Genomic DNA, 26,764 nt, shown 5'->3' with positions numbered 1-26,764 from the left:
CATTTTATAAATGAACTAAATCTTTAAAAATGTTGCTAGTTTGCAAGTATAAAGAGAATTTAATCCAAGGGTGAATTAACGAGAAAATTCTGTCAATAAAATTTTATTAAATAATGTAATATTAACAAAGAATTATTCAAATATTATCATATATATTAAGTTGTCTCTACCCTCAAAAAAAAAAAGGTTGTCTTAATAAAAACAAAACAAAACCAAAGAATTACACAAGTATCTCTTAATCAATGCTTAAGTTTCGGTCCTTGATTCATGAGTGTGGTGCCATTTTTTCCAAGCCAAAATTGTGAACTTGTGATGTATCACGATTGCAAGCCAACAAATCAGGATTTCCTAGTCAGCCCAACATTGATTAAAGCCAATTCTAGTTTTTGATAATCGTTATGATTCAAAAATGTCGGCGTAATTAATTTAATCTTGGAAGACTTGTGCCTCACAATGTTGCATCAAGTCTCTGACCACCCGCCTTTTTGAAATGATCATGGGAATGCAGGGAGAAATTTCACATTTGATACATTTCCAAAACTTTTATCAAACTTCAGTTAAAAATAAAAATAAAAACCTTCTATCCGACTTTCTCCAATAATAGAGAGTTTCAACTTATGACGTCTACTTTTAATGATAGTTCTTTATCATTAGACCAAGACACCAATCAATTTTTGGTACATGCGGAGATTAAACCCCAAGTAAAAAAATTACCAATATCTTTTCTTATATTTAAAAATCAATAAAAAGAATATACATATTTAACTTGACATACGTGTTAGAAATTTTTTGTTTTTTTAAAAGCAAAAATCGTCTAGCTTTTTGAAATGCATAATTATTATTTAATTTTTTGTACTCGAGCTTTGCAAACGTAATAGAGAAGCATCAGTTTTGGCACAAGCCTACACTTCAAGTTCAAATCACCTTCTTGTTATTCACACTGAATCGCCTACAGATTTGACCATATTTCGTTTAAACTCCCCCAACTCATTTTTCATATAAAAAAAATGGCAGAAACAGGGTGAGAAAAAATTCCCCCATCAGATTGCCAGGTTTCACATGATTTTATTTTTGCTAATAAAAAGAGCATATGAGATCTTATAGATGTACTTAGATAGTTAGATCATATATTAGGAATTGTTTGCTTCAATGCAATGCTCGCAATTGCTGGTCATCCTACTCTTCTTAAAGCACTATAAGATTTTAAACTCCATTAATTCCACTCTCACTGAGCGCATATGTTGTTTGTAACTTGGTATAGATTGAACCATTCTCTCAGAAAAAACTTAAGAGGAATTGCTAACTGAACAGTTCATGAGTAAAGAGAACAATTTTGGATAGCATGGAGCTGTTTAGGAAATAAGCATGCGTGAAAACCACATATTTTTTGAAACTTAATGGTAATAATGCCAATTAAAATGAGTAATTCTCAGCCAAATACGAAAACAAGTTGAAAAGGCACTATTAACAGGCAAAAGCACATTTGCTAATGTGGTGGGCCTTTTCAGCAACTGCAGGCTGAGCTGCCTTCTGCCACGCTATGGCCCAAAGTGAACAATACCTGATTGGGGACGAGACTAAGTTTCCTCCCACAACATGAATTTGACATATGTTTTAAGAACATAAAGAACATGCAATTCAATAATTAGATTTTCAAAATATGTAATTATATTAATTTATTTAGTGAGAGCTGTAGCCTTACAACTAAATTAGCCAAACTTTGTCCTTAACTTTTGGTCCCCTTAACAATATATTAGGTCCTTACAAGCAAAAAGAAAAAGCCTAAGAAAATTTTTATCTAACTAAAATTTTGAAAAGGATGTAACTTGCAACATTGATAACAAGACTTTCATGCAAAGACTTCAAAATAAGAAAATATGTAAAGAAAATTGTAGGACTTATGTATTTGTGTGTGTGTGTGCGCGCGCTTTTTTGTCGATATATGAAGTTTTCTTTTTATTAAATTTTGTATAATTTCAGTTTTTTAATGACCACCTTAGAAAATATTCTTGGAGCCACCACTGGCCGTAGCCTTTGTTGTTTACCACCATAACTTTAGATTACAAAAACTTAAAATTTAAACATTTGATTGATGACATTGCTATTGATTTTTTATCTTTTAGAAATTTTGCAAGCATAGAGAATATAAAAAGGAAATATAATCCAATGTTGAATTTATTTATTGCTATTTATTTACTAATAGTCTTTTTTATAATATGCATTTTTACATAAAAAAGAAAAACATACTGATTGCCCTGATTTATTTTCCAAATTTCTCAAAATTCCCATTATATTTTGCCAACTTTCTTGGGTTCCAACCCTAGCATTCCATTCATATAAATATGTTTAAAATTATGGATATAAATGAATCAAGTTATTCATAAACAGCTCGAACTTGGATTTATAAAAGACTTGTTTATATTTGTTTGTTTATAAATGAGTCAAAATTGAGTCTTAAGTTTAGGCTTGTTTAATAAACAAGTTTAGCCCCATCCAAAAAAAATAAAATTGTACATGAACAAACTTTTAAACAATAGGGTTTGATTAAATACAAGACAAGTGTAGGCTTATTTATGAGTTTGGTAATGAATTTAACCATCCACCTTGCTATTTTATTAAATCTCCACTATAAACCCACTTTGCTAATTTTTAAAAAATTAATGAAACCTCCATTGGCTTTCTCATTAGTCCACACAGTTTAATCACCCCGATGGTGTGATATTTCCAGGACTTTATGGTGTGATATTCGAAGTTGGCAAAGACTATAGTGTTATAAAGACTTGGTAATATCATTGCAACCCAGAATTTTAATATAGTCAATGAATAGTTAATAATGAGTCATTTTGAGGTCTCTTAATGTAAGATACTTTTCTGAACTATATTGTTTTAATAAAAGCAAGTGGATTAATGCCCATTTATGTGAGTTGAGTACTCCGGGACTTTGAAATGTTTTTTTTTTTTTGAGAAAGTGGGACTTTGAAATGTTGGTACCGGGAAGTTGGCAAAGACTAGTGTTATAAAGACTTGGTAATGTCACTCATCGATGCCCAGAATTTTAATATAGTCAATGAATAATAATGCGTCAGAGGTCTCTTAATGTATTCAGCAAAAGAAAGAGGTCTCTTAATGTGAAAAATTTACTAAAGCCAGTTAAATTCAAATTGGACTCATTTTGGATGGGCCCAATCTTATGTTTTTTTTTTTAATAGGAAACAATAATAGACTTTATTCAGGAAAATTAGAATGATTAACTGATCCATTATGTGAATTTTATCATGATGTAGGTCTTTTCTTTTCTTTTCTTTTCTTTTCTTCTCTTTTCTTTTATTTATTTATTTATTTTTATTTTATTTTTATTTTTTCATGAAGTAGGTATATTTTCATGAAGGTTTGAAGACTTGAATAGCTTTGCCTCTAAGGAATCCAACCTTTGCATATTAGAACAAGTTGCATTAAAAATGGGCCTTTTTTATTATTTTTTTTATTTTTTATTTTTATCTATATTGAGTTGATTGATTCAATATATTACTCGTACCAAGCATAACAAAATCGAACCGAATGCATAGCTTCCCAATCTTATCAAACCTGAAACAAGTAATTTATTTGTCTAAAAAATACAAAATCTGTTCATATGGGTGGAATTTATCATTTCATTTTAATTCAAACTATAAGGGACAAATACAACAATTGAAAGTTTGTAAACAAAATTACGATGTGCTGTTATTTAGTTTTGGGTTGGGCTAATAGTAGTGATATGTGATGTTAGGGTGTGCAAAAATATTTTTTAAGGGTAAATTAAACTAATTAAAAAATATTATATATATACACACACACAAATTTTTTTTTTTTTTTTTTTTTTTAAGTTAGAACATGATGTAGAGCTGCCCCTGATCACCTTCAAGGAATTCCTCCGTGTGTGGGTCCACCCAAGAAAATGGTCAAATATAAGAAGTCTGGATACCCTCATTTGTTATTAAAAAAAAAAAAAAAAAAGTTAGTGTAACTTAATCCATGCTTGCATCTTAGTCCTTTTTTTAACTACCATCTAACGGACATATATAACAACAACACTACATATAGAAGAACAAAAGCCTATCAAGGTAAAAAGAAGTTGAAAAAAAGAAGAGGATGTGTCATTGATAATCTGGCGAAGCATAATCCAAACTACTCTTTTTAATCTATCCAGTCAACCTACAAATAAGTACCCAAAAAAAAGGGGGGGGGGGGGGGGGGTGTTACTAAAATGTTACGTCTGAATGCTAGAGTGAGCTCGGAAGAAAAAAAAATCACAACATTTACTAAAAAATATTTCAAATTTCTTTTCATATTCTATGATTCTCAACATCCCAAAATAACATAAAATCGAAAAAGTAAATGACGATATAAAAAATTAGAAAAGAAAATTTATTTTGTTAAGGTTTTAACCAAGAATAAAAAGGTATAGAAAAAGGACGATGTAACTTTCTTACTCTTGAGTCCTCGGTAATCCTTCTATCACTCATAGTTTGTAGAAACCCAAAGTGGCCATTTAACATTGACAGTGGCATGGCTTCAAAATGTGAGGATATGGACTCAAAAGTGTGTTACTTTTTGTGTTTATTAGCAATAAATATAATATTGAGTAAAAAGGCGAGTTGTGACATTTGTGTCACAAGACTTACTCTTTCAACTTTTGTAATATTATTATTAAAAAAAAAATAATAATACACACAAACAAACAAAGAAGCCATGTTTTTTATGCCAAAATCCCACACTTGTGATTGACTAGTGAAGGCGAGCCATGGAATCTGACTTTGTCTTCTTTATTTTTATTTTTATTTTTATTTATTTATTTTTTTTGAAAGGTGAAACTTTTCTTGATTTCATAAGAACACTTCAGAAATTGAAGTACAACAAAGTAAGGCAGAAACACATAAAATTCCTAACATTTAGCCCTATCAATTTGGCAGAGATGATGAACCATAGGAGGCTCTATTTCATTCCAGGTCAATGATGTCCTGGACTCTCTAGCCGTCTTGGCTAACTCATGAGCCACTTTGTTGTATTCCCTTTTCAAGTGCTTGACTTTCCATATATCAAAGGAAGAGGACAGCAAAAGGACCCCTTAAATGATGGGCCTTAAATCTCCATAGGGTGAGTTTGAGGAAATTGCATCAACAACCGAGAGCGAGTTAGACTCAATAATAACTTGCTTGAGCATCTTTTGTCAGGCTAGAAGAATGCCTTCTTCAATAGCTAAGGCTTTGGTGACGTCCACTTCAAATTGTGCAGGCAGTAGCTTTGCACTTACTACCACAACCACTCCTCTGCAGTCTCGAATTACCACGCCTACAGCTGATGGTTTGCCATCGTCAAACGTTGCTTAGTCAACGTTTATTTTATGCAGACCCGATGGAGGTGCACACCAGCCAACCTCCGGAGGTTGCTGCCGAAGAAGATTGACAGCTGCAGCAACATTGTTGTCAGTAAGGGCTCGTTGTGCAGTACTCCAGATTTGTACTGAAAAGAAACCTTGAGCCTCATGAGCCACCTGATTCTGATTGTACCAAATCGACCACGCTGTGACAAAAAATATTTCCAAACCATGACTGGCACCAGCTTCCTTAATTCGTAGTGCCACATCCACGATGTCATTTGTTTTAGCTAAAAGATTTATTGGGCAAGACTGCCAAAACCACCAGACATCACAAATTTTTTTACAATAGAGAAGAGCATGTTTTGTGCTTTCCCCATCTTTTCCACAGAAAGGGCAGGTTGCATCAACATCAATTCCTCTTGTCACCATATTCAAGCGAGTCGGCAATCCATTCACACAGGCTCACCAAGCAAATATTCTCACTTTGGCTGGAATCTTAAGGTGCCACATTTTCCTCCAAAGTGGGGCTTTATAGTCTCCACCTGAACATTCACCCAAACTCGATTCTTCAACCAAGGGCAAAGCCACATAGTAAGCACTCTTAACCGTAAAGACACCCCTTTTGTTGCCCAACCAGATAATACTATCACTCAGTAAGCTGTAGCTCAAGGGTATATTAAGTATAGTTTCTACCTCAAGCGGGTAGAAAAGTGCTCTTACTCTATCTGTCCTCCAACGTCTTGTGTTCTCATCAATGAGAGATGAGACCATTGGGAAATCATCTATATCTCATTTTGGGGGGGGGGGGGGGGAGCAGACCTTGTAGGTGGTTGGGTTAGGGAACCACTTGTCCTCCCAAATGTGGATCATTTTCCCATTCCTAACCCTCCATCTAGTGCCCTTTCTTATCACTTCCAGGTTGTTGTAGATGCTTCACCAGGCATACGATGGATTACATCCAAGCTTTGCTCCAAGGACATCACTTGTAGGGTGATATTTAGCTCTGTAGAGCCGGGCCACTAATGAACTTAGGTTGGTAAGGAGGCGTCATCCCTGCTTTGCTAGCATAGCTAAGTTGAAAGTCTTGAGATTGTGAAAGCCCATCCTTCCTTGTATTTTAGACTTACACATTTTCTCCCACCCCACCCACGGTATCTTTGCTTCTTGGTTATTTTGACCCCACCAAAAGTTTCTCATCATCCATTCCAAATCATCACACAAACCCTTAGGAAGTAGGAAGCAACTCATCGTGTATGTTTGGATAGCTTGTGCTACTGCTTTAATTAAAATCTCCTTGCCACATTGAGAGCATTTTTTCCTTCCACCCTGATAGTTTTTTCCCCACTTTCTCTTTTATTTCAACAAAGACCTGGTTCTTCGACTTCCCTATTATAGAGGGGAGGCCAAGGTATTTACCATTCCTTGTGTCTTGCATAGGGCCAAGAGTGCCCAAAACCTCATTCCTTGTGTCAGGTGTTGTATTTTGGCTGAAGAACACAAAACACTTGTCTGTGTTAATTTTCTGCCTTAAAGCCAACTCATACCTCTCCAGAATCTCCACCAAAGTTTGGCTCTTTTGCCTTTCTACCTTACAAAATAATAAACTATCATTCGGGAAGAATAGATGGGTGATTTTAGGGCTCCCCCTACAAATGGAAATGCCACTGAGCTCTTGGTTGTTATTTGCCTCCACAATCATGGCTGAAAATGCCTCTGTACACAGCAAAAAGAGGTATGACAACAAAGGGTCTCCCTGCCTTAACCCCCTCGACGGTGTAATGCACCCATGACTCTCACCATTAATTAGGACATAATAAGAGATAGTAGTTATAAACCTCAGAATCCAATCCACCCATCTCTCATGGAAGCCTAACCTCCTCATGACTTTTTCTATAAAAATCCACTCAACTCTATCGTAGGCTTTGCTCATGTCCAGTTTAACCGCCATGTAACCTGACTTTGTCTTCTTGGTGGTGACTTACGGTGCTAATCAAATAGAAATGACATGACAACAAAGACCTATCCAAATCGATGTTGTACAAAGTCTTCGGGTACAGAACACTTCTCAACCTTTTCTGAGTTGATAGACATCGCTTGTTGTTATTTAGAGCATGCACATCAGTAGATGCAAAGTCTTCTAAAATACAAAAATCAAAAATTCTTTTATTCTACATATTTTAATAAAAAAAACAACCATGTTAGTGGGTGTAAAATTATGCATAAAGGTACAATTACTACAGTAATCGTGCATATATGTAAGGTTATAGTAGCACTTGCATTTAATATTTAATAATTTTTTCTCTCTCCTTCTCTCAGTCTCTCTGGTTGCTCTCACCCTCAGCTCACTCTCACTGTTGTCGATCATCAGAGAATGCCACGTCAACAGAGAACGCCACACCATGCATCAACAGAGAACACCACATCAAAAAATTTCTTCCAAAATCAAGTAAAACAAGAGATTAGTATTGCATAGGATTTGTTTAGTTGCCGAGAAAAACACAGAGAAAAAAAAAAGAATAAATAAATTTGCGATAAACCTCACTCAAATTTGAGTGGAGTCGATTGTCTTTCCTTCTATTTCTACTCTTTTCCTCCACTTTCTCACCAACCAAACAAGAAATAAAGAAAATTAACAATAAAAAAGACGTACCTTGAAGGACCTGGATCTTCAGTGCTAAGAAGAGCATAAGAAGACCGATTAGAACAAAGAAGCGAAGCCATTTCGATCACCGAATCGCTGGAACCGGATGCCGATGAAAACAATTGAGCTCGCATGGTTTCAAATTTCAAATCAAAATCTAAAACCGGTTTTCCTGGATTTCAAAATATTGAGGTTAAGGAATTGAATTCTCAAGGAAATTAAATTTCTTGGGAATTAAAATTTTTGACCCTCTGAAATAAATAAATAAAGTAAAAACCAAACAAACCAACTGCTTTGTGTGTTGGGTCTGTGAGAGAGGGGCAGTGAGGAAGAGAATAATAAAAAATTGTAAAAGAATGAATATTTTATTGAATAAATGTGTAGACTAGATAAACTGATGTGAGTGTTTTATAAAAATGGGTGTGTAAAATAGAAAAAAAGTAGTTTTTTTGTGCAAAATAAATGGAAATCAGTGGATGCTTTTAGGCTAATTTTTATTGTTGTTGTTTAAGCCCTTTTTTTTTTTTTTTTTTTTTTTCCTTTTTTGGTTTAAGAGGTTAAGGATTATATTTGGGGGCTCCAAAAATTATTTTCAGAGAAATGCTATATCTATAATATTTTCACAACAAATCTTATGCAATTGCATAAGATTTGTTGTGAAATTATTATAAATAAATTGTGGATTTAGCATTACACTTATTTTTATTGAACCCAAATTATAATTTTTTTCAAACTAGAGTGTTGAACCTTTTCTTTAGCATGGTCATAATAGATTAGTTTAGTAAATAATTTATTTTGAAATATATATATATATTTACAAGTCAAGCTATCCTGTAACTACCTGTAGGGGTGTGTAGAAAACCCACTGACCCACCAAACTCGACCCGCTGGGTTGGGTCGGTTTTTAAGGCTTGGTGGGTTGGGTTGGGTTACAAAAAAAATTTTTATGACGAGTCGGGTTGGGTTTGGGTCATAAAATTACAAACCCGTCAAACCTGACTCGACCCACCCATATTTAATATATATTTAAAATATATTTTATATTATATATTTTTTAAATCAATTGTAGGGCACTTATATATATATATATATATATATAAATAATAATTAAAAAAAAAAAAACCAACTGTAGAGCAGCATTTCCTCAGTTCCTCCTACTAATACTAATTTAATATATATATATATATATATATATATATATATATAAAATTAGTAAATTTTTTTTGAATAGCCAGTTCTTTCTATCCTATATAAAAGCTAATTAGTTCACACAAATCCTAATAAATTACTATTGTTGTTTAGTCATTAGTGTTGTTTGTCTTTAAGGAGTTACATTGATACTGATTTTTAAGTTTTTTTAATATATTAATATATATATATATATATATATGTAGGGACACGATTATTCACGACCCAAGAATGACATTGGGCTCGTATGTAAAGGGCCCGAACAATATAATTTGTAAAGTGTGGGCTTGAAAGGCTGAACCTTGGTCACTAGACAGCGGTCTAATCCTATTCTTATGGAAGCTCATATGAGGGTGGACCTGACGTGACTGACAAAACCTTTCTTCAGTGCGACCTATGGGATTTTTGTCCTCGGACCACGTCCGAGGAGCTGGTCCAAGGAGCTTAGTGTTCTTCTCATTCTCCCTTTTTTAGGACTTCTCCCTCTGGGGATCCCCTTATTTTCCCTTGGTTCTTCTTCCTTTTTATACTAGTAGTTATTTTCCTTTCAATGTCCACGTGTAAGTTTCACTTTCTGGGATGGAGACTTGTCCTATCAGCCCATACCTAAAGTGGTTAGGAGTAGACATAAAAGTTGAATAGCACAATGAAGGGCATGGGCCTGTCAGACGCAGAGTTCTTTATTATAGTTTTGGCAGCTTTTTTACTTGTCCTGTCCCTGCATTAAGCTCGTCCATTTTCTTTAGGTGTCTTATGGGATGCTGAGCGTGAAATCGTCCTCGGCCACATCCTTGGGCCTTTTTGGGGCTTTCATTATGTGTCCTCGGCAATAGGTCTCCTCGGCTTGGGTCTTGGGCCCTAATTAAAGTGGGCCGGGACCACAAATTCCCCGGCCCCACAATAACCCCTCAAAATCCTACTGCCCGACCTCGTGGTTGGGGAGGGGGGTTTTGATGATGTGAGGCCCAAACCATGGCTTGCCTAGTTCTGCACCTCATTAATGTCGGGGTTTCTCCATTTGCATGGGAGGTGCGCCGGATTACGAGACATCCCCCTAGATTTACTTACCCGGCGTCCTCGACGTTTCAGTGCTCAAGGCGCGCCATTAATATGTTCCCCTCACGAGGCTATCCAAACTTTATGGTGGCAGACAGCGTTGGGAGTTGAGCAAAAACCGTCTTGTCTGTAGCATTTCTTGGGAACCTGCATAGATTAAATGTCTCCAAATTGCCTTCTATATAAGAAGCAGGATAGGAGGTTATTCCCTTCACGTACAAAATCCTTTGGCCCCTGCAAATTCTCAATCCTTCAGCTGTACTCTCAGTCTTCATCTCCATTGCAATCAACCCTTAGAGTAATATGTTTGAGGCATGAGTGGGGATGAAGGAACCACACCCGCTCTAGAAGCAATGGGTCTCTCTGAGTCTCAAGATGGCGCAGTCAGGGCAGGGAAGACAAAGACTCAAGACAGTTCTCCGTTTTCACAAGGTGGGAGCAGGTCCTCCGCCTCTTTCAATCAAAATCCGAAGCAGGTGCTGGTCGCGTCAGATTTTCGGTGCGACAGTAGTGGGATTTCCCGTCATCAGAACTAGCCACTCTATCGCGAGCACTGCTAATGTGGAGGCTCATCAACTTCCTATGTGGCCATCCACGAATACTCCGCTCCCTGCACCTTTTCTTCAAAGGTGTTAATCCCACGTCAAGTTCTTTTGCTACCTGAGTTATGGGCACGTAAAAGTATTGAGAAAGGGTTTCCTTAGACAACATTTTGGAATTGCTGCATCTTTCTTCTCTGCAGCTCTTCTTCTGCTTCTCCTTTGTATTTTTTCTCTTTGCTTATGCAGTTAGCTTTTAGTATTGGCTTACTTAAGCTCCTTTATTGTACGTTGTACGTTGTACGTTGTACATTGTACTAGTCATTTGTCTTAATAAAAGATGATTCTGTTTCATTCTAAATATTTTTATTTTCTACAGTACTTACTTTGTGAATGGATGTATTTCATGTGTATTTTTATTTAACGACACTCGGGGCAAGAAACCTCGTATCAAAAAGCTATTAATTTGAACCTATTGAGACTATCAAACATAATAATACCAAACCACAGCAGATTAAACTTATGAGACTAACCGAGATAACAGCTGAGTGCACCATAATGCGCGTGAGGTAGTTGCCCGAGAATGAGAAACCCAAAATAAACCATCCGAGAGGGTTGCCGAGTAGTGTGGAACTTTGGGCGTGTTTTTGATAACATCTGGCCTCTGATCCGAGGACCGAGGTATGATTGTACCGGGTTGTGTCCAAAACTTGTAGTTTTTCTACTGAGTAGTTGGTTTCCCAATAGGCTTGAGTCCGAGGACCATACAAGGCCTTGATTCTGTCCAAAACTTGTAGTTTTTCTTGTAAGTAGTTGGTTTCCCCATAGGCTTGAGTCCGAGGATCATACGAGGCCTTGGTTCTGTCCAAAACTTGTAGTTTTTCTTCTAAGTAGTTGGTTTCCCCATAGGCTTGAGTCCGAGGACCATACGAGGCCTTGGTTCTGTCCAAAACTTGTAGTTTTTCTTCTAAGTAGTTGGTTTCCCCATAGGCTTGAGTCCGAGGACCAGACAAGGCCTTGGTTCTGTCCAAAACTTGTAGTTTTTCTTCTAAGTAGTTGGTTTTCCCATAGGCTTGAGTCCGAGGACCACACAAGGCATTGGTTCTGTCCAAAACTTGTAGTTTTTCTTCTAAGTAGTTGGTTTCCCTATAGGCTTGGGCCTTGGTTCTGTCCAAAACTTGTAGTTTTTCTTCTAAGTAGTTGGTTTCCCCATAGGCTTGAGTCCGAGGACCATACGAGACCTTGGTTCTGTCCAAAACTTGTAATTTTTCTTCTAAGTAGTTGGTTTCCCCATAGGCTTGAGTCCGAGGACCATACGAGGCCTTGGTTCTGTCCAAAACTTGTAGTTTTTCTTCTAAGTAGTTGGTTTCCCCATAGGCTTGAGTCCGAGGACCACACGAGGCCTTGGTTCTGTCCAAAACTTGTAGTTTTTCTTCTAAGTAGTTTTTTTTTTTTTTTTTTTTTGAAGATTAGCCCCTCGACCAAGGTGGAGAGTGTTAGCTTGATGTTGGAAGCCCCTAGAGCTGCCCGTGCCATTGACGCAGCGAGGCGTAGCCCCTAGCGGAAATTTATGTCGAGACAACAACAGCGTGTTGCTGGAAATGGATGAGCTTTCGCAGACCCTTGTTTAACAGAGGCTTGACTCCGCCACCACCTGTGCCAATGCGCAAGCCTTCCCACAGACAGCGCCAATTGTAGGGACACGATTATTCACGACCCAAGAATGACATTGGGCTCGTATGTAAAGGGCCCGAACAATATAATTTGTAGAGTGTGGGCTTGAAAGGCTGAACCTTGGTCACTGGACAGTGGTCTAATCCTGTTTTTATGGAAGCTCATATGAAGGTGGACCTGACGTGACTGACAAAACCTTTCTTCAATGCGACCTATGGGATTTTTGTCCTCGGACCACGTCTGAGGAGCTGGTCCGAGGAGCTTATGTTCTTCTCATTCTCCCTTTTTTAGGACTTCTCCCTCTGGGGATCCCCCTCTTTTCCCTTGGTTCTTCTTCCCTTTTATACTAGTAGTTATTTTCCTTTCAATGTCCACGTGTAAGTTTCACTTTTTGGGATGGAGACTTGTCCTATCAACCCATACCTAAAGTGGTTAGGAGTAGACGTAAAAGTTGAATAGCTGAGCATGAAATCGTCCTTGGCCACATCTTTGGGCCTTTTGGGGGCTTTTATTATGCGTCCTCGGCAATAGGTCTCCTCGGCTTGGGTCTTGGGCCCTAATGTAAAGTGGGTCGGGACCACAAATTCCCCGGCCCCACAATATATATATATATATATATATATATATTTTTTTTTTTTCTACTCAATTTAATAATAATAATAAAAATTTATCAAACTCATGGGTTCAATCCGACCCATGTGGGTTGGGTTGGATTGAATTGAATTGGACTTATGTGATAGGTTGGGTTGGGTTGGATTGAATTTTTTTTGACATATTATAATGTGTTGGGTCAAAAAATCCCCTCAACCCGACCAAATCCAACCCATGCACGCCCCTACCTGAGTCCTGACATTACAGTGGGCCACCAGTGCCTTGTAGTCTTCTTCTTACTTAAAAAAAATAAAATGAAAGTAAAAGTCCTCTTAGTCCTCTGGGTTGGTCTTTCTTCTTCAATCTCCACCTTCTTATAAATGTGTTTTTCCTGTAAGCGCTAATTAAGCAGCGAAATCAAACCCTCTGTTCTATTTTGATAAACCAACATCCACATGTATCAAGCACGACTCCGCATGGGGTTTTCCCAGTTGAGTTCAGCTCCTTCGTCCTCTTCTTTTTCTAGGCATGCTTTTATCCTTCTCTTATGGTGTGGCTTGTTTGTCACCTTTGTGGTTGGTGGGAATAATGAGACTGACCGGTTGGCGTTGCTCGAGTTTAGATCCAAGATCACTCTGGACCCTTTTGGGATTATGACATCTTGGAATGGCAGCATCCACTTTTGCTGATGGCAAGGGGTTACTTGTGGTCGCCGACATCAGAGGGTCACCAAACTGGACCTGCAATCTTTGAAACTGGTAGGCTCCATATCTCCACATGTAGGAAATCTAAGTTTTTTGAGAAATCTTACCCTCTCTAATAACAGCTTTCATGATAAAATCCCTCCACAAATTGGCCATTTACACAGATTACAATGCTTAGATTTGGAATATAACACACTTAGTGGCAAAATTCCAAGCAATTTATCTAGTTGCACCAACCTCGAAGAACTTATTGTTGATCAAAACCTTCTAACTGGAGAAATCCCTGCAAAGCTTGGCACCTTGTCAAACCTCCAAACCTTTTCTATATTTAGAAATAATATGATAGGAGGGATCCCACCTTCTTTTGTAAACTTGTCATCTCTAAATGCCTTTGTAACATCTGATAATAACTTGCACGGGATTAGCCCTACTTTTTTTGGTCAACTAACCAAAATTGAGTATTTTTGTATGGCTGCAAATGGGTTGTCTGGTACAATTCCTCCCTCAATATTCAATCTTTCTTCACTAATAGTACTTGATGTAGCAGACAACCAAATCCAAGGACATCTTGCATCTGACATAGGTATCACCCTACAAAAGATCAGAGAGTTCATTATTGCCAACAACCAATTTGTTGGGTCTATCCCCCTTTCGATATCTAATGCCTCAAATCTAGAGGAACTTGAATGGAGTGGAAAAAAACTTAGTGGAAAAGTTCCATCTTTGGAAAAGCTAAATAGAATTTCACGGTTTCTAATTGATTTTAACAATCTTGGAAATGGAAGGAAAAACGACTTGAATTTTCTTTGTTCTTTGACAAATTCCACCTATTTGACTTTGTTGGCTATAGATTCCAATAACTTTTGGGGGGGGGGGGGGGGGGAGGTGCCTAAGTGCATTGGCAATTTGCCAACTACTCTTACTAGATTACATCTAGACAATAACAAAATATCTGGAAAGATTTCTACTGAAATAGGAAATTTGATCAATTTGGAGAGACTTGATATGTGGAACAACAACTTATCAAGTAATATTCCCTCAGAAATCGGAAAGCTTCAAAAGTTACAATTTTTGGCTTTAAGTGCTAACAATCTCTATGGTTACATTCCATCCTCTCTTGGAAATTTAACTATTTTGACAAAATTGTATTTACACCAGAATAATCTTGAAGGCAACGTCCCTCTAAGTCTATTCAAGTGCCAAAATTTGTTTACTTTGAATCTTGCTAATAACAATCTCATTGGTTCGATATTCTCACAAGTCATTGGTCTCTCATCCTCACTAATGAGCTTAGATTTGTTTGCCAACCAATTTACTGGTGTCCTTCCCACGGAAATTGGAAAATTTAAAAATTTAGAACAAATGGATATTTCTGAAAACATGTTGTTTGGTAAAATTCCAGCAAGCCTTGGCAGCTGTGTGAAGTTGGAATATATAGCCATGAGAAGAAACCTCTTCCAAGGGATCGTTCCTCCATCTTTGGAATCATTAAGAGGTCTTGAATTCCTAGATCTTTCTAACAATAATTTGTCTGGCCAAATTCCAAAATTTGAGCACTTTGTCTTTTTACAATTTCTAAATCTATCTTACAACCATTTTGAGGGTGAGGTGCCAATGGAGGGAGCTTTCAAGAACATGAGTGCAACTACAATTAAGGGAAATGAGAAGCTTTGTGGGGGCATACCTAAGTTTCAACTTCCTAAATGCAAATATGAGAAATCCAAGAGGAGGAAGTTGACCCTTACCTTGAATATAATAATCTTTATATTTTCTGGGCTTCTTGGAGTAACTTTGATTCTTTCACTTCTATTTCTTTATTCTTTAAGAAATAAAAGAAAAGAAAACACATCAAGTGATTCAAGAGATTTGTTTCTAAATATATCTTACCAAAGTATTCTAAATGCAACCAACGAGTTCTCTTCTACCAATCTAATTGGTTTGGGTAGCTTTGGGTCCGTGTACAAAGGAATTCTTGGACAAGGTGAACATATAGTTGCTATCAAGGTGCTCAACCTTTTGCGTCATGGAGCTTCCAAAAGTTTCGTAGCTGAGTGTAAGGCTCTACGAAACATTGGCATCGAAATCTTGTAAAGGTGCTTACATCATGTTCTAGTATTGACTATCAAGGTAATGATTTTAAAGCTTTGGTATACGAGTTCATGGCAAATGGCAACCTAGATGAATGGTTGCATCCAACTTCAAGAATAAATGAGATGCTTGAGGAACCAAGGAGTTTGAGTCTTCTTCAGAGGTTGAATATTTCCATTGATGTTGCTAATGCATTGGATTATCTTCATCACCATTGCCAAACACCAATCATTCATTGCGACCTTAAGCCTAGCAATGTTCTTCTTGATGGTGAAATGATTGGACACATAGGTGACTTTGGCTTGGCAAGATTGCTCTTTGATGCAACCCAAGATTCTCCTATTAACCATTCAAGCTCCGTTGGAGTAAGAGGAACGGTTGGTTATACTCCTCCAGGTGAGTATCATTATCCTTTATTAAATTTAATTGTTTTTCCTTTTCCCATATTCTTTTATATTTTAAAACCTAAAAGTGCAAGTTTAAAAAGGATGTACTCTAGGTAGAAGATAGTGTTACATATAAAAAAATTGACTTATCTTTATTATTTCCTTTCATATTGCATGCCACTAACAAAGCTCCTTTAATACCTATTAGGTTATGTATTGTTTTCCTTCTTTTTCTAATACAAAACTTTGTTCACATTTACATATATGTTATGTGTAATTGCAGAGAATGGTATGGGAAATGAGGTGCCAACATATGGTGATGTCTATAGTTTCGGCACATTATTGTTGGAGATATTCACAGGGAAAAGGCCTACTGATAAAATATTTCAAGAGAGCTTAAACCTTCATGACTTTGTTAAAGCATCTTTGCCTGAAAGAATATTTGACATTGTAGATCCTATTCTTCTTCAAAAAAGAGAAGTGGGGGAGACAAGGATGAATGACATTACTGGCAATGAAGGTCCCAATGGAATTCCAAAAAATCAAGAATGCTTGATTTTGATACTCAGAATTGGAGTTGCTTGTTCTGTGGAATTATCAAGAGAAAGGATGAACATGAGTGCTGTCATTACCGAGCTTAATTCAATTCAACGAAAACTTCTTGGAACTCATATACGCTAACAAAGGCTTCAAGTCACAGGTATATTATGCTTGCCTAGGTAGATATTACAAATTGGTAGCATATCTTCCCACACCACCTGATCTAATTTGATAGGCTACTCCAAATGTTTAAATTGCGATTAGAAAGTCCCATCCTCGTAGGATTACATTTTATTCTAGCAATGCTGAAAAGATTGGTGCCACTTGAAATTTGATAAGCTTATTATGTTATATTCGGTATCCGAATATGTCCATTACTCTTCTATAAAACCCAAACACTTGATTTTTTTTTTTTTTTTTTTTTTTTTTTTTTAAATAGCTTATTCAAAATTAAAAAGCTTTTTCCAAAGTGAAATGAAGCCTATTTTTAACTTGTTGATTTCTGCCATTGAAGTTGTTGAGGTCACAAGAAATTGGCTCACATCTTATTACTCTTGATAAATGTCTCTATTGATGACATAAAGTTAAACTATTGCTAGTTATACTTAATTACTTGACACAGACATTTGAAGGTTACAAAAGTGATGGCCACTTCATAAGTTTAAGACAAAAATTGAGGTTTAAGTCTCTAAGAGAAAACTTAATTTACATATGCTTAAATTAAGATACAATAAAATTCTATCCCACATAAAAATAAATAAAATCTAATTATATTGTAACTAATTCTGCAAATGATAAATGGGTTGGGATTTGTTAACCATACTAATGGGCATTCTGGCATCATGAATGTTCTTACTAGTAAAACATAAATAAAAGCTTAATTTACGCATTAAGTCATTAACATGAAATCGATTTGGAGAAAATCTTCCAATTCACTATGTGATAGTTCATATGATCATCAACATGTGCTTTTACTCACATGACCAGATTAATAATTATTATGTGACTAGTTTAAATAATTTAGTGACTCAAGTGATTTAATACACATATGAATTCCCCACATAATGGTTTGGAGGAGATTTGTTTTACAAGGTTTGAAGGAAAACTTTGTCCTCAAGTTAATAATAATTTTTTTTTAAAAATATTCTAAGAAATGTCTCATTCAATGTAATGTATTGAAATTATTATTCTAATATATTGAAATTATCTTTCATCACCACAGGTACACAAGAATGATGACTTACTATAAAGGTCTTCATCACGACAAGGTAAGCTTCCCCATAGCCATAGCTATCTTTTTTTTTTTTTTTTTTTTGCTTTTGTTTTTGTTTTTTTTTTGTTTTTTTTTTTCCTTTTCCCTCCTGTATTAAGAATTTTGTAGCCAATGCCATGCGCAATATATATTTTGAATGATGAAATTTTTTTAAAAGAGAGCTAAGGAAAAAAAAAAAAAAAAAAACAGGGGTGTTTGGGAGTTGGGACCATCATTGTTGATCAGGGCCCAACAAACAGATTGGGGAGGAGCAGAGATGGAGGTTGACCCGTAAATAGAGCCTACTGGGCCACACATTGGGCTACTAAGTTACCAAGTCTTGGAGTTGACCCAAAAACAAAAGAACATGCATCTCTTCAGAGTGGAAAATCCTCTTGTTTTTAACTCTTCCCTATCATTTGGGTCTTATTACTCTTAAAGTATTTGTTAAAGGAAAAATGTTAACAAATGCCCTACTGAATTATTTTAAGAAAGTTTTTATAGAAAAAAATATATATATATTTTAACAGTTTTTTTTTAATTTACTTAAAAGTGGTATAATTTTTTTTTTTTTTAAAAATAGTTCATTAACAATTGCCTTAAGGGCATCTATTAACATGTCCTTTTGTTAAAAACTATTTTAGAAAAATTTTAATACTGTTTTTATGAGAAATATAAAAAACTGTAAAAAAAAAATCAATTTTTTTTTTCATTTTCGATAAAAAGTTTTTAAAAATAATTAATTAATAAATGGGATCAGTTAACATTTCCTTTATCATTTCGACCCACTATACGTCTGTACATTGTGATGTTGCAAGGCCTTTGAATGGTGTTTTGCTAGCTAGTATAGCTCAATTTGTTCACCCCCCCCCCCCCCCCCCCCACCAAAAAAAAAAGAGCTTAATTTGTTGTATTTCAGTGAGATCTATTTCACACTACTCTCAGACAATAATTAATCTTAAAACTAATCAACCTTTTCTTTTTAATCAAACCGATTGAATTGGATAAAAGTAATTTGCTCCTTTTTTTAGTAGGTTCATTCTCATGATGTTTCACTTTTAACATTTGTGGGCTGAGTCCACAGCCATAATTGCCGATAGTTAAAGCGGGCCCAATATAAGATCCACTCCGATTAAAAGGATTGTGCACAATGAGTGTGCTATATAGGCAATCACTCTCCATAACCTTTATGGGTTGAGGTGTGGTTGGGATTATTTTGATCAAAAATAAAATGTTAAAATATAAATTTGACTCTCTAAATTTTTTAAGATTTTATTTTAGTCTTCTAATTTTTTTTTCGTTTATTACAATTCTCTAAATTTCATATTTATTCAATTAAGGCTTTCCATCAAACTTTTGTTAAATTTTTTTTAAAAAAAGAATCTAGAAAATATTTTTCAATCATTAATTGAATTTTTTTAATTAAAAAAAAATTTGAAGATAAATCTAAAAAATTTGAAAAAATAACCACAACATATAATAAAAATGGATGGAAAAATCTTAATTGAATAAACTTAAAAATTAGAGGACTGAAATAAAATATGAAGAAACTTAGAGGGTCAGCTTTGCATTTTAGCCAAAATCAGAGAAGTAGGACTTATCTATTATATCATAAATGAACAACCAATAATTCTAAACGGAAACACATGGCATTCATTCAGCCAAAAAAAGAAACACATGGTATTCTAATTCATAACTAACGATCCATGTAAACATTAAGCGATATTTTGGTATATTAAAATTCGTAAAAGAAATAATATGCTCATTCTATTGTGTTTATTTGTTAAAGGTTGGTTTATACATGAATATGTCATTGCATTTTAGCCAAAATCAGAGCAGCAGGACTTATCTATTACATCATAAATGAACAACCAATAATTCTAAACGGAAACACATGGCATTCATTCAACAAAAAAAAAGAAACACATGATATTCTAATTCATAACTAACGATCCATGTAAACATTAAGCGATATTTTGGTATATTAAAATTCGTAAAAGAAATAATATACTCATTCTATTGTTTTTATTTGTTAAAGGTTGGTTTATACATGAATAGGTCATTCTGTGACTTTATTTAAAAAATTAAAATTACACTTATGATCCAAATGAAATAATTTTCGTAACTAGGTAAGCTCAAGTACAAACATGTGAATTATGATATATGTTTTGGTTAATAGAGACTCATAAAATTATTAAATTATATTTTCTATCTTTCTTTGGGGATGACAATTGGACAAGTTGGGTGGGTTTTGAATCGACGAGGGACTAATTACTGCATTGACAAACAAAACAACTTTGTAAATTTGAAATTTCACCTATTTTGCTCTCCCATATGCTCACTACAATGCATGCATGTATGTCTTGATCACATTACAAGTAATTACTAATTAAAGCCATAATTATGAAAAAATTTCAGGAAAATTACATTTTACCACTCTAAACTATATTTCATATTACACTTTGCACCCTAAACTTTTCAAATGCATATTTTGCATCCTAAACTATAACTCTTGTTACATTTTGTACTCCAACATTAAGTTTGTTGTTAACTTATATGGAAATTTAAATTTTATGGTGTAAAGTGTAATCATGAGCATATTTTATGATGATAAAGTGTAATTTATCTTTTATTATTAAAGCATTGAGAATAGGGGCAATTAGGTTTTTTCACGTTATGTCATATTTTTTCATCCAAGTTAATGGCAAACTTGATGCCAAGGTGCAGTGGGACAAATATCATAATTTAGGATGAAAAGTGTAATTTTTTCAAAAATTTAGAAATAACATAAATTGAGTATTCATGTTTCAGTGAAATTGGAGGCTCGCAAAATATGGCAAAGATTGCAAGTCTATGCAACTAAAATGCAGTGAAAATATCTTTTGGGGATGGACAAAACAATTAAAATAAAAAATAAAATAAAAAATTCCGATGTCAAAATTCCGCACTCGTCATTGACAACTGCAAGCCAACCAATTCTGACTTCTAGCCTTTGGCCGCAGAAAACGTAACCTATTCTGATGTGATAAACTTTACTTGCAATGGCTTCCATCAATAATAAAACGGTGCCGGTGAATTTGAAATTGGTGGAGTCAGTATGAGTCCATGAAGATGTGTGTCAAATGGAAGAAAATGTGGCGCAATCTACATCTACTTAAGGCAGCACAGTGGCCATGTTTCAACCAGGCATTTTCAAGTAACATTATTTAAATATTTTTTCATATTCAATCAAGAAGATTTTTCATTAACGGGTCCAAGGACGGTTACATTTGTTGATTACAATTCCCCAACGTCCTCACCTTCTTGTCTTTTGGGGTTGGGTCCGAACTACATGCAGAGAGTTGGTTCTGCTTCAATCTTCACCAATTCTTATATAAATATGCTTTTCCTTATGAGCACTAAGCAACGAAATCAAACCCTCTCTGTTTTGTTTCTACATACCATGTTGGATATGGGGCTTTCCCACTGGAGTTCAGCTCCACCATCTTCTTCTTGCATGCTTGTCTTTATCCTTCTCTTGTGCTGTGGCTTCTCAGTCACATTGGCGAGGGGTTACTTGTGGTCGTCGACATCAAAGGTTCACCACAATAAACTTGCCATCTTTGAAACTGGTAGGCTCCATATCACCGTATTTTGGTAATTTAAGCTTTTAAGGAATCTCACATTGCAAAGCAATAGCTTTCATTTTGAAATCCCTCTAGAAATTGGCCGACTATGCAAATTGCAATTCTTAGGATTGCATAATAACACACTTAGCAGCAAAATTTCAAGAAATTTATCTGGTTGCACCAACCTCAAAGGCCTTAATGTCGGTTACAACTTTCTAATTGGAGAAATCCCTGCAACGCCTGGCACCCTGTCAAAGCCCTGGTCTTTTGCTATTTACTACAATAATCTAACAGGAAGTATCCCACCTTCTCTTGGAAATCTATCATTTCTAGAAGTGTTTTCTTTGACTTCTAATAACTTGGATGGAACTATCCCGGACTCTTTTAGCAAATTAACCAAGCTTTTTTATTTTAATGTGCAAACAAGTAGCTTGTCTGGTACAATTCCTCCCTCAATCTTCAATTTGTCTTTAATAATAGAATTTCATATAGGCGGCAACCAAATCCAAGGGCATCTTCCATCAGGCATAGGTATCACTCTACCAAATATCTTCTTTTTTTTTTTTTTTTTCATTTACCAAAACCAATTCATTGGATCTATCCTTGTGTCAATATCGAATGCCTTAAATCTAGGTTTTCTTGATTTGAATGCAAATAAACTAAGTGGAAAAATTCCTACTTTGGAGAAACTAAATAGAATGTCATTTTTTGTCATTACCTTTAACAATTTTTTTTTTTGGTAGTGCACTTACAGACTATTGACGCTACTGACCCACTCAATACCCACTACTGGCGGGACCATTGACCATTACATGCTTTGATTACAATTCGATTCCCCAAGTCCACCTAGTCTGGGTGGGCACTACAAGCAAAAGTCTTCTTCGATCCTAAGTATTCTTAACCTTCGTATGAATGTGCTTTTCCTAGAGCGCTAATTAGCGAAATCAAACCCTCTGTTTTGTTTTGAATAAACAACACCCACTCGTTAACACACTTCTACCAACTTCTTCTTCAACCATATTGCAAATGGGTCTTTCCCACTGGAGTTCATCTCCACCGTCCTCGTCTTTTTGCATTCATGTTTTTATGCTTCTCTGGTGTTGTGGCTTGTTAGTCGCCTCTATGGCTGGCGGGAATAATGAGACGGATCACTTGGCATTGCTTGAATTCAAAGCCAAGATCACTCATGACCCTTTCGGTGTTATGACATCTTGGAATCACAACATCCACTTTTGCCGATGGAAAGGAGTTACTTGTGGTTGCCGACATCAAAGAGTTATCATGTTGGACCTGCGATCTCTGAAATTGATAGGTTCCATATCACCCCATGTTGGAAATTTAAGTTTTTTGAGGAATCTATCCATCGGAAACTACAACTTTCATAATGAAATCCCTCCAGAAATTGGCCATTTACACAGATTGAAATCCTTAGAGTTGGAAAATAATACACTTAGTGGCAAAATTCCAAGCAATTTATCCAGTTGCACCAACCTCAAAGGCCTTTATTTTTCTCACAACTTTCTCACTGGAGAAATCCCTGCAACGCTTGGCGCCTTGTCAAAGCTCTCATTTTTTGCTATTCGCAACAATAATCTGACAGGAAGTATCCCACCTTTTTTGGGAAACTTATCGTTACTAGAAAAGTTTTCCGTAAATTTTAATAACTTAGGTGGGAGTATCCCAAAATCTTTTGGCCAATTGACCAAGCTTAAAATGTTTGATGTGAGTTCAAATAGGTTGTCCGGTACAATTCTTCCCTTAATCTTCAATCTGTCTTCATTAGAAATAATTGATGTAGGATTCAACTACCAAATCCAAGGGCATCTTCCGTCGGACATAGGTATCACACTACCTAATATTCGATTTTTTTCCACTGCCTACAATCAATTTACTGGAGCTATCCCTGTTTCAATCTCTAATGCTACAAATCTAGATACACTTCAACTGAATGATAATAAGTTGAGGGGAAAAGTCCCTTCTTTAGAGAAACTAAATAGAATTCTTTTTTTGGTCATCACCAATACTAGTCTTGGTAATGGAGGAGAAAATGACCTGTGTTTTCTTTGTTCTTTAACAAATGCCACCAACCTGAGTATATTGAATGTAAATTCCAATAACTTTGGGGGAGAGTTACCCAAGTGCATAGGCAATTTCTCAACTATTCTTTACAGCTTGCTTTTAGATAATAATAAAATATTTGGAGAAATTCCTATTGAAATAGGAAATTTGATAAGTTTGGAGAGCCTAGAAACGTGGATGAACAAATTATCTGGTAATATTCCCTCTAAAATTGGAAAGCTTCAAAAATTACAATATTTGGATTTATATCATAATAATTTCTCTGGAAATATTCCATCTTCTTTTGGAAATTTAACTATTGTGACAAACTTGTATTTGGAAGAGAATAATCTTCAAGGTAGTATCCCTTTAAGTCTAAGCAAGTGCAGAAATTTGGTAGAGTTTTTTCTTAATAACAACAATCTCAATGGTGTTTGATATCCCCACAAGTCATTGGTCTTTCATTCTCACCAATTTTTCTGGGTTTGTCTAGCAACCGATTTATTGGTGTCCTTCCAATGGAAATAGGAAATTTCAAAAATCTAGAATTGTCACGCCCCAAACCCAAAAGGGTCTAAAACATGAGAAAAACATCCCAAGGGTACCTGTAGATTTTTCCTTTTGGCAAATCAAACTATAGGAGATCTTTATTAGTTTATTTTCCTTTCTTTTTCACAGGATAAAAATCTATAACCATACTAAAATCTCCACATTACAAGTCAGAGCTCTATAACACATTTACAAACAATAACTAAAAATCATTTACCTCCACATAATACATGAATATATTACAAAACTCATTAAATTACACAAAGTCACAATCTTATCAAGATTAAGGACCTTAACATCGAGTCTAGGCCTACCACGCCAAAGGCTAACAAATCTCAAGCGGCCCACCTCCAATAGAATTAATCAAGGTCTCATTGAATATAGCAAGATCGAGTCATCAACCATTTACAGCAAAAGTCTCCAAATTTAATATAGCACTCTAATCATCACCAAAGAAGTAAGCTCCATACCCAAGGTATAGCTTGTGAATCTGAAAAACTGTTAGAGGGTGGGATGAGCTAATGCCTAGTAAGTAGCATAATTAATGGGGGTGGGGGGAAATGCAAGTTTCATGATACTGAATAGTTTACAAAACATGTTTTAGTTTGGGAAATTGCTAACTGAATACGGCAAGATCATTTTCAATAATAATGTAACAAGAATGATTAAATGATGAAACACAAAATTTCTCAAAATAATACCATGAAACTGTATATTATAATCTGTGAGCACTAATAATATAATTTCCAAAGCCATAAAATCTACATACGGTAATTTTATCACAAATCTACCATGCTACCACATAGACCGGTCAGGGGATCCACCCATTCACAACTGGCATGATATTATCCTCTCTGGTATGCAAACTCTTGGCCCCATGGACAGCAGCCTCACCCATACCCTCAAGATTTTTCTCTCCCCCTATGAGCAGTAGAGAGAGCGCATCAAATAGGACCTCTCTTGCATGTGGTCTCTTGGCCCCATGGGCAGCAGCCTCACTCACACGCAATCAAGGAACCTCTTTCCCCCATGGGCAGCGGGGAAGAATGCGTCATCCAAAGTGAAAGGGCACTAACCTGGATTTGATTCCATTGTCACAAAGACTACAGAAACCAAATCGGGTGATCACCGGGAAATCACACATGGCATGGTGTCAAAACCACATAAAGCTCACAGGTATACATTTCCTTTCAAATATATAGTTTATAACTAGGTAGTTTCAGAAAAACCTTAAATAATCTAACTTCTACAAAGTTTATAAGGTTTTCAACTTCATTCTTGTCAAGAGATTTTCTATCAATTTCCCAAATAATACAAAACAAGATGAGCATCTTTAAATTTTCTAATATACCATAAAATCTATGATTTCCTTATCAAAGATTAAATAAAAGATGCTCATATTTGCCATGTCAACAATTCATACATTCCCCAAATGAGATACCAAATATGAAGCATTTTCATATATATAATCATATATATATATATATATATATTAAGGTTACGACACAATAGTTTTTAGCAAAAATAGTTTCCATAGGTAGTTACCAAAAGCGTGTCTAACCCAAAAACAACATTTATACAACATGATTATTTTTCAAAAATCCCATTAAAAAGCTACTTACCTTGCAACCCACAAAAAGCCTAATTCTCCAAACTCCAAATGAGATTAGCTAGAACCTCAACAATATCAAACAAACCTAACACAATAAGCATAAAGCTTAAAATTGTATCTAGCTACAATTTAGGAATTGCCAAATAAACACTTAATTAGACAAGCCTAGTATTTAACCTCATCAATAATAATATATTCCACTTCCAAAGTTTCTCAACAAATTGATTCACAAGGCATAAACTCCAATTTATAAAGTTAACCCATTTAATATCATCTCCGACATCATGACTAGCTTCCATAAAATTTACACTACATCATTAAGAGACCCATGAAAGCAAAATCAAAATATCTTCCAAGACAAGAAATTTAGAACTTCAACTAATTCCAAATAAACCCAATGGCGATGGAAAAATTAGATTTACCAACCATCACATGTTATAACTCAAAACCCCTAAATTTTCCACCATAAATAAACATTAGATAGTCATCATTAACACAAACCATAAACCCACTCATCAAATAATTCCACCAATACAAAACTCATACATATAAACACATAAATATCACTTCCAATGCTCATAAATCACATGGATATCATTATCAAAGCTTAGACTAAAGAATCTCAAGTAAAAGCATATAAACCCACCAAAAATTTTAGAAATATTTACCTCAAATAAAAGAGGTGAATGTGCTTAGAGGTTCCTAAGGATTTTCTGGTGATATTGTCGGAAAAATGATGGTGGAGATGGTGATAAGGAGGTACCGGTGAGAGGATGAGAGAGTGATAGAGAGGAGTTTATGAGAGAAAAGAAAAGAAAGAAAAGAAAATAAGAAGAGAGGATGGCCGGCCAAGAGGATAAGAGGTAATGTGAGAGATGTGTGGTGGGGGTTCGTGAGTTAGGTGAGGCACGTGTGACTTAAA

General features: G+C 35.4%; 1 protein-coding gene, 1 long non-coding RNA gene and 1 pseudogene across 2 annotated transcripts; 2 read left to right on the top strand and 1 right to left on the bottom strand.

Annotated features, from left to right (window-relative positions):
- Positions 1-10,555: 10,555 nt before the first annotated feature.
- LOC126722530 (probable LRR receptor-like serine/threonine-protein kinase At3g47570) lies at positions 10,556-17,154 on the top strand (annotated as a pseudogene).
- Positions 17,155-22,745: 5,591 nt separating this feature from the next.
- Positions 22,746-24,119, top strand: LOC126722529 (LRR receptor-like serine/threonine-protein kinase EFR). Its single transcript, XM_050425683.1, has one exon. It carries the CDS (start codon positions 22,746-22,748, stop codon positions 24,117-24,119), a length of 1,374 nt encoding a protein of 457 aa, XP_050281640.1.
- A 305-nt stretch (positions 24,120-24,424) lies between these two features.
- Positions 24,425-26,726, bottom strand: LOC126723587 (uncharacterized). Its single transcript, XR_007654382.1, has 2 exons — positions 26,511-26,726; positions 24,425-25,927 (listed from the first exon to the last, which is right to left on the bottom strand). It is a non-coding gene; the product is annotated as an uncharacterized LOC126723587 (long non-coding RNA).
- Positions 26,727-26,764: the final 38 nt, after the last annotated feature.

Source organism: Quercus robur, chromosome 4 (genome assembly GCF_932294415.1).
Source record: "Quercus robur chromosome 4, dhQueRobu3.1, whole genome shotgun sequence".
Taxonomy (NCBI): Eukaryota; Viridiplantae; Streptophyta; class Magnoliopsida; order Fagales; family Fagaceae; genus Quercus; species Quercus robur.
Note: the sequence above shows the minus strand (reverse complement) of the source record. Positions and strands in the feature narration are given on the sequence as shown.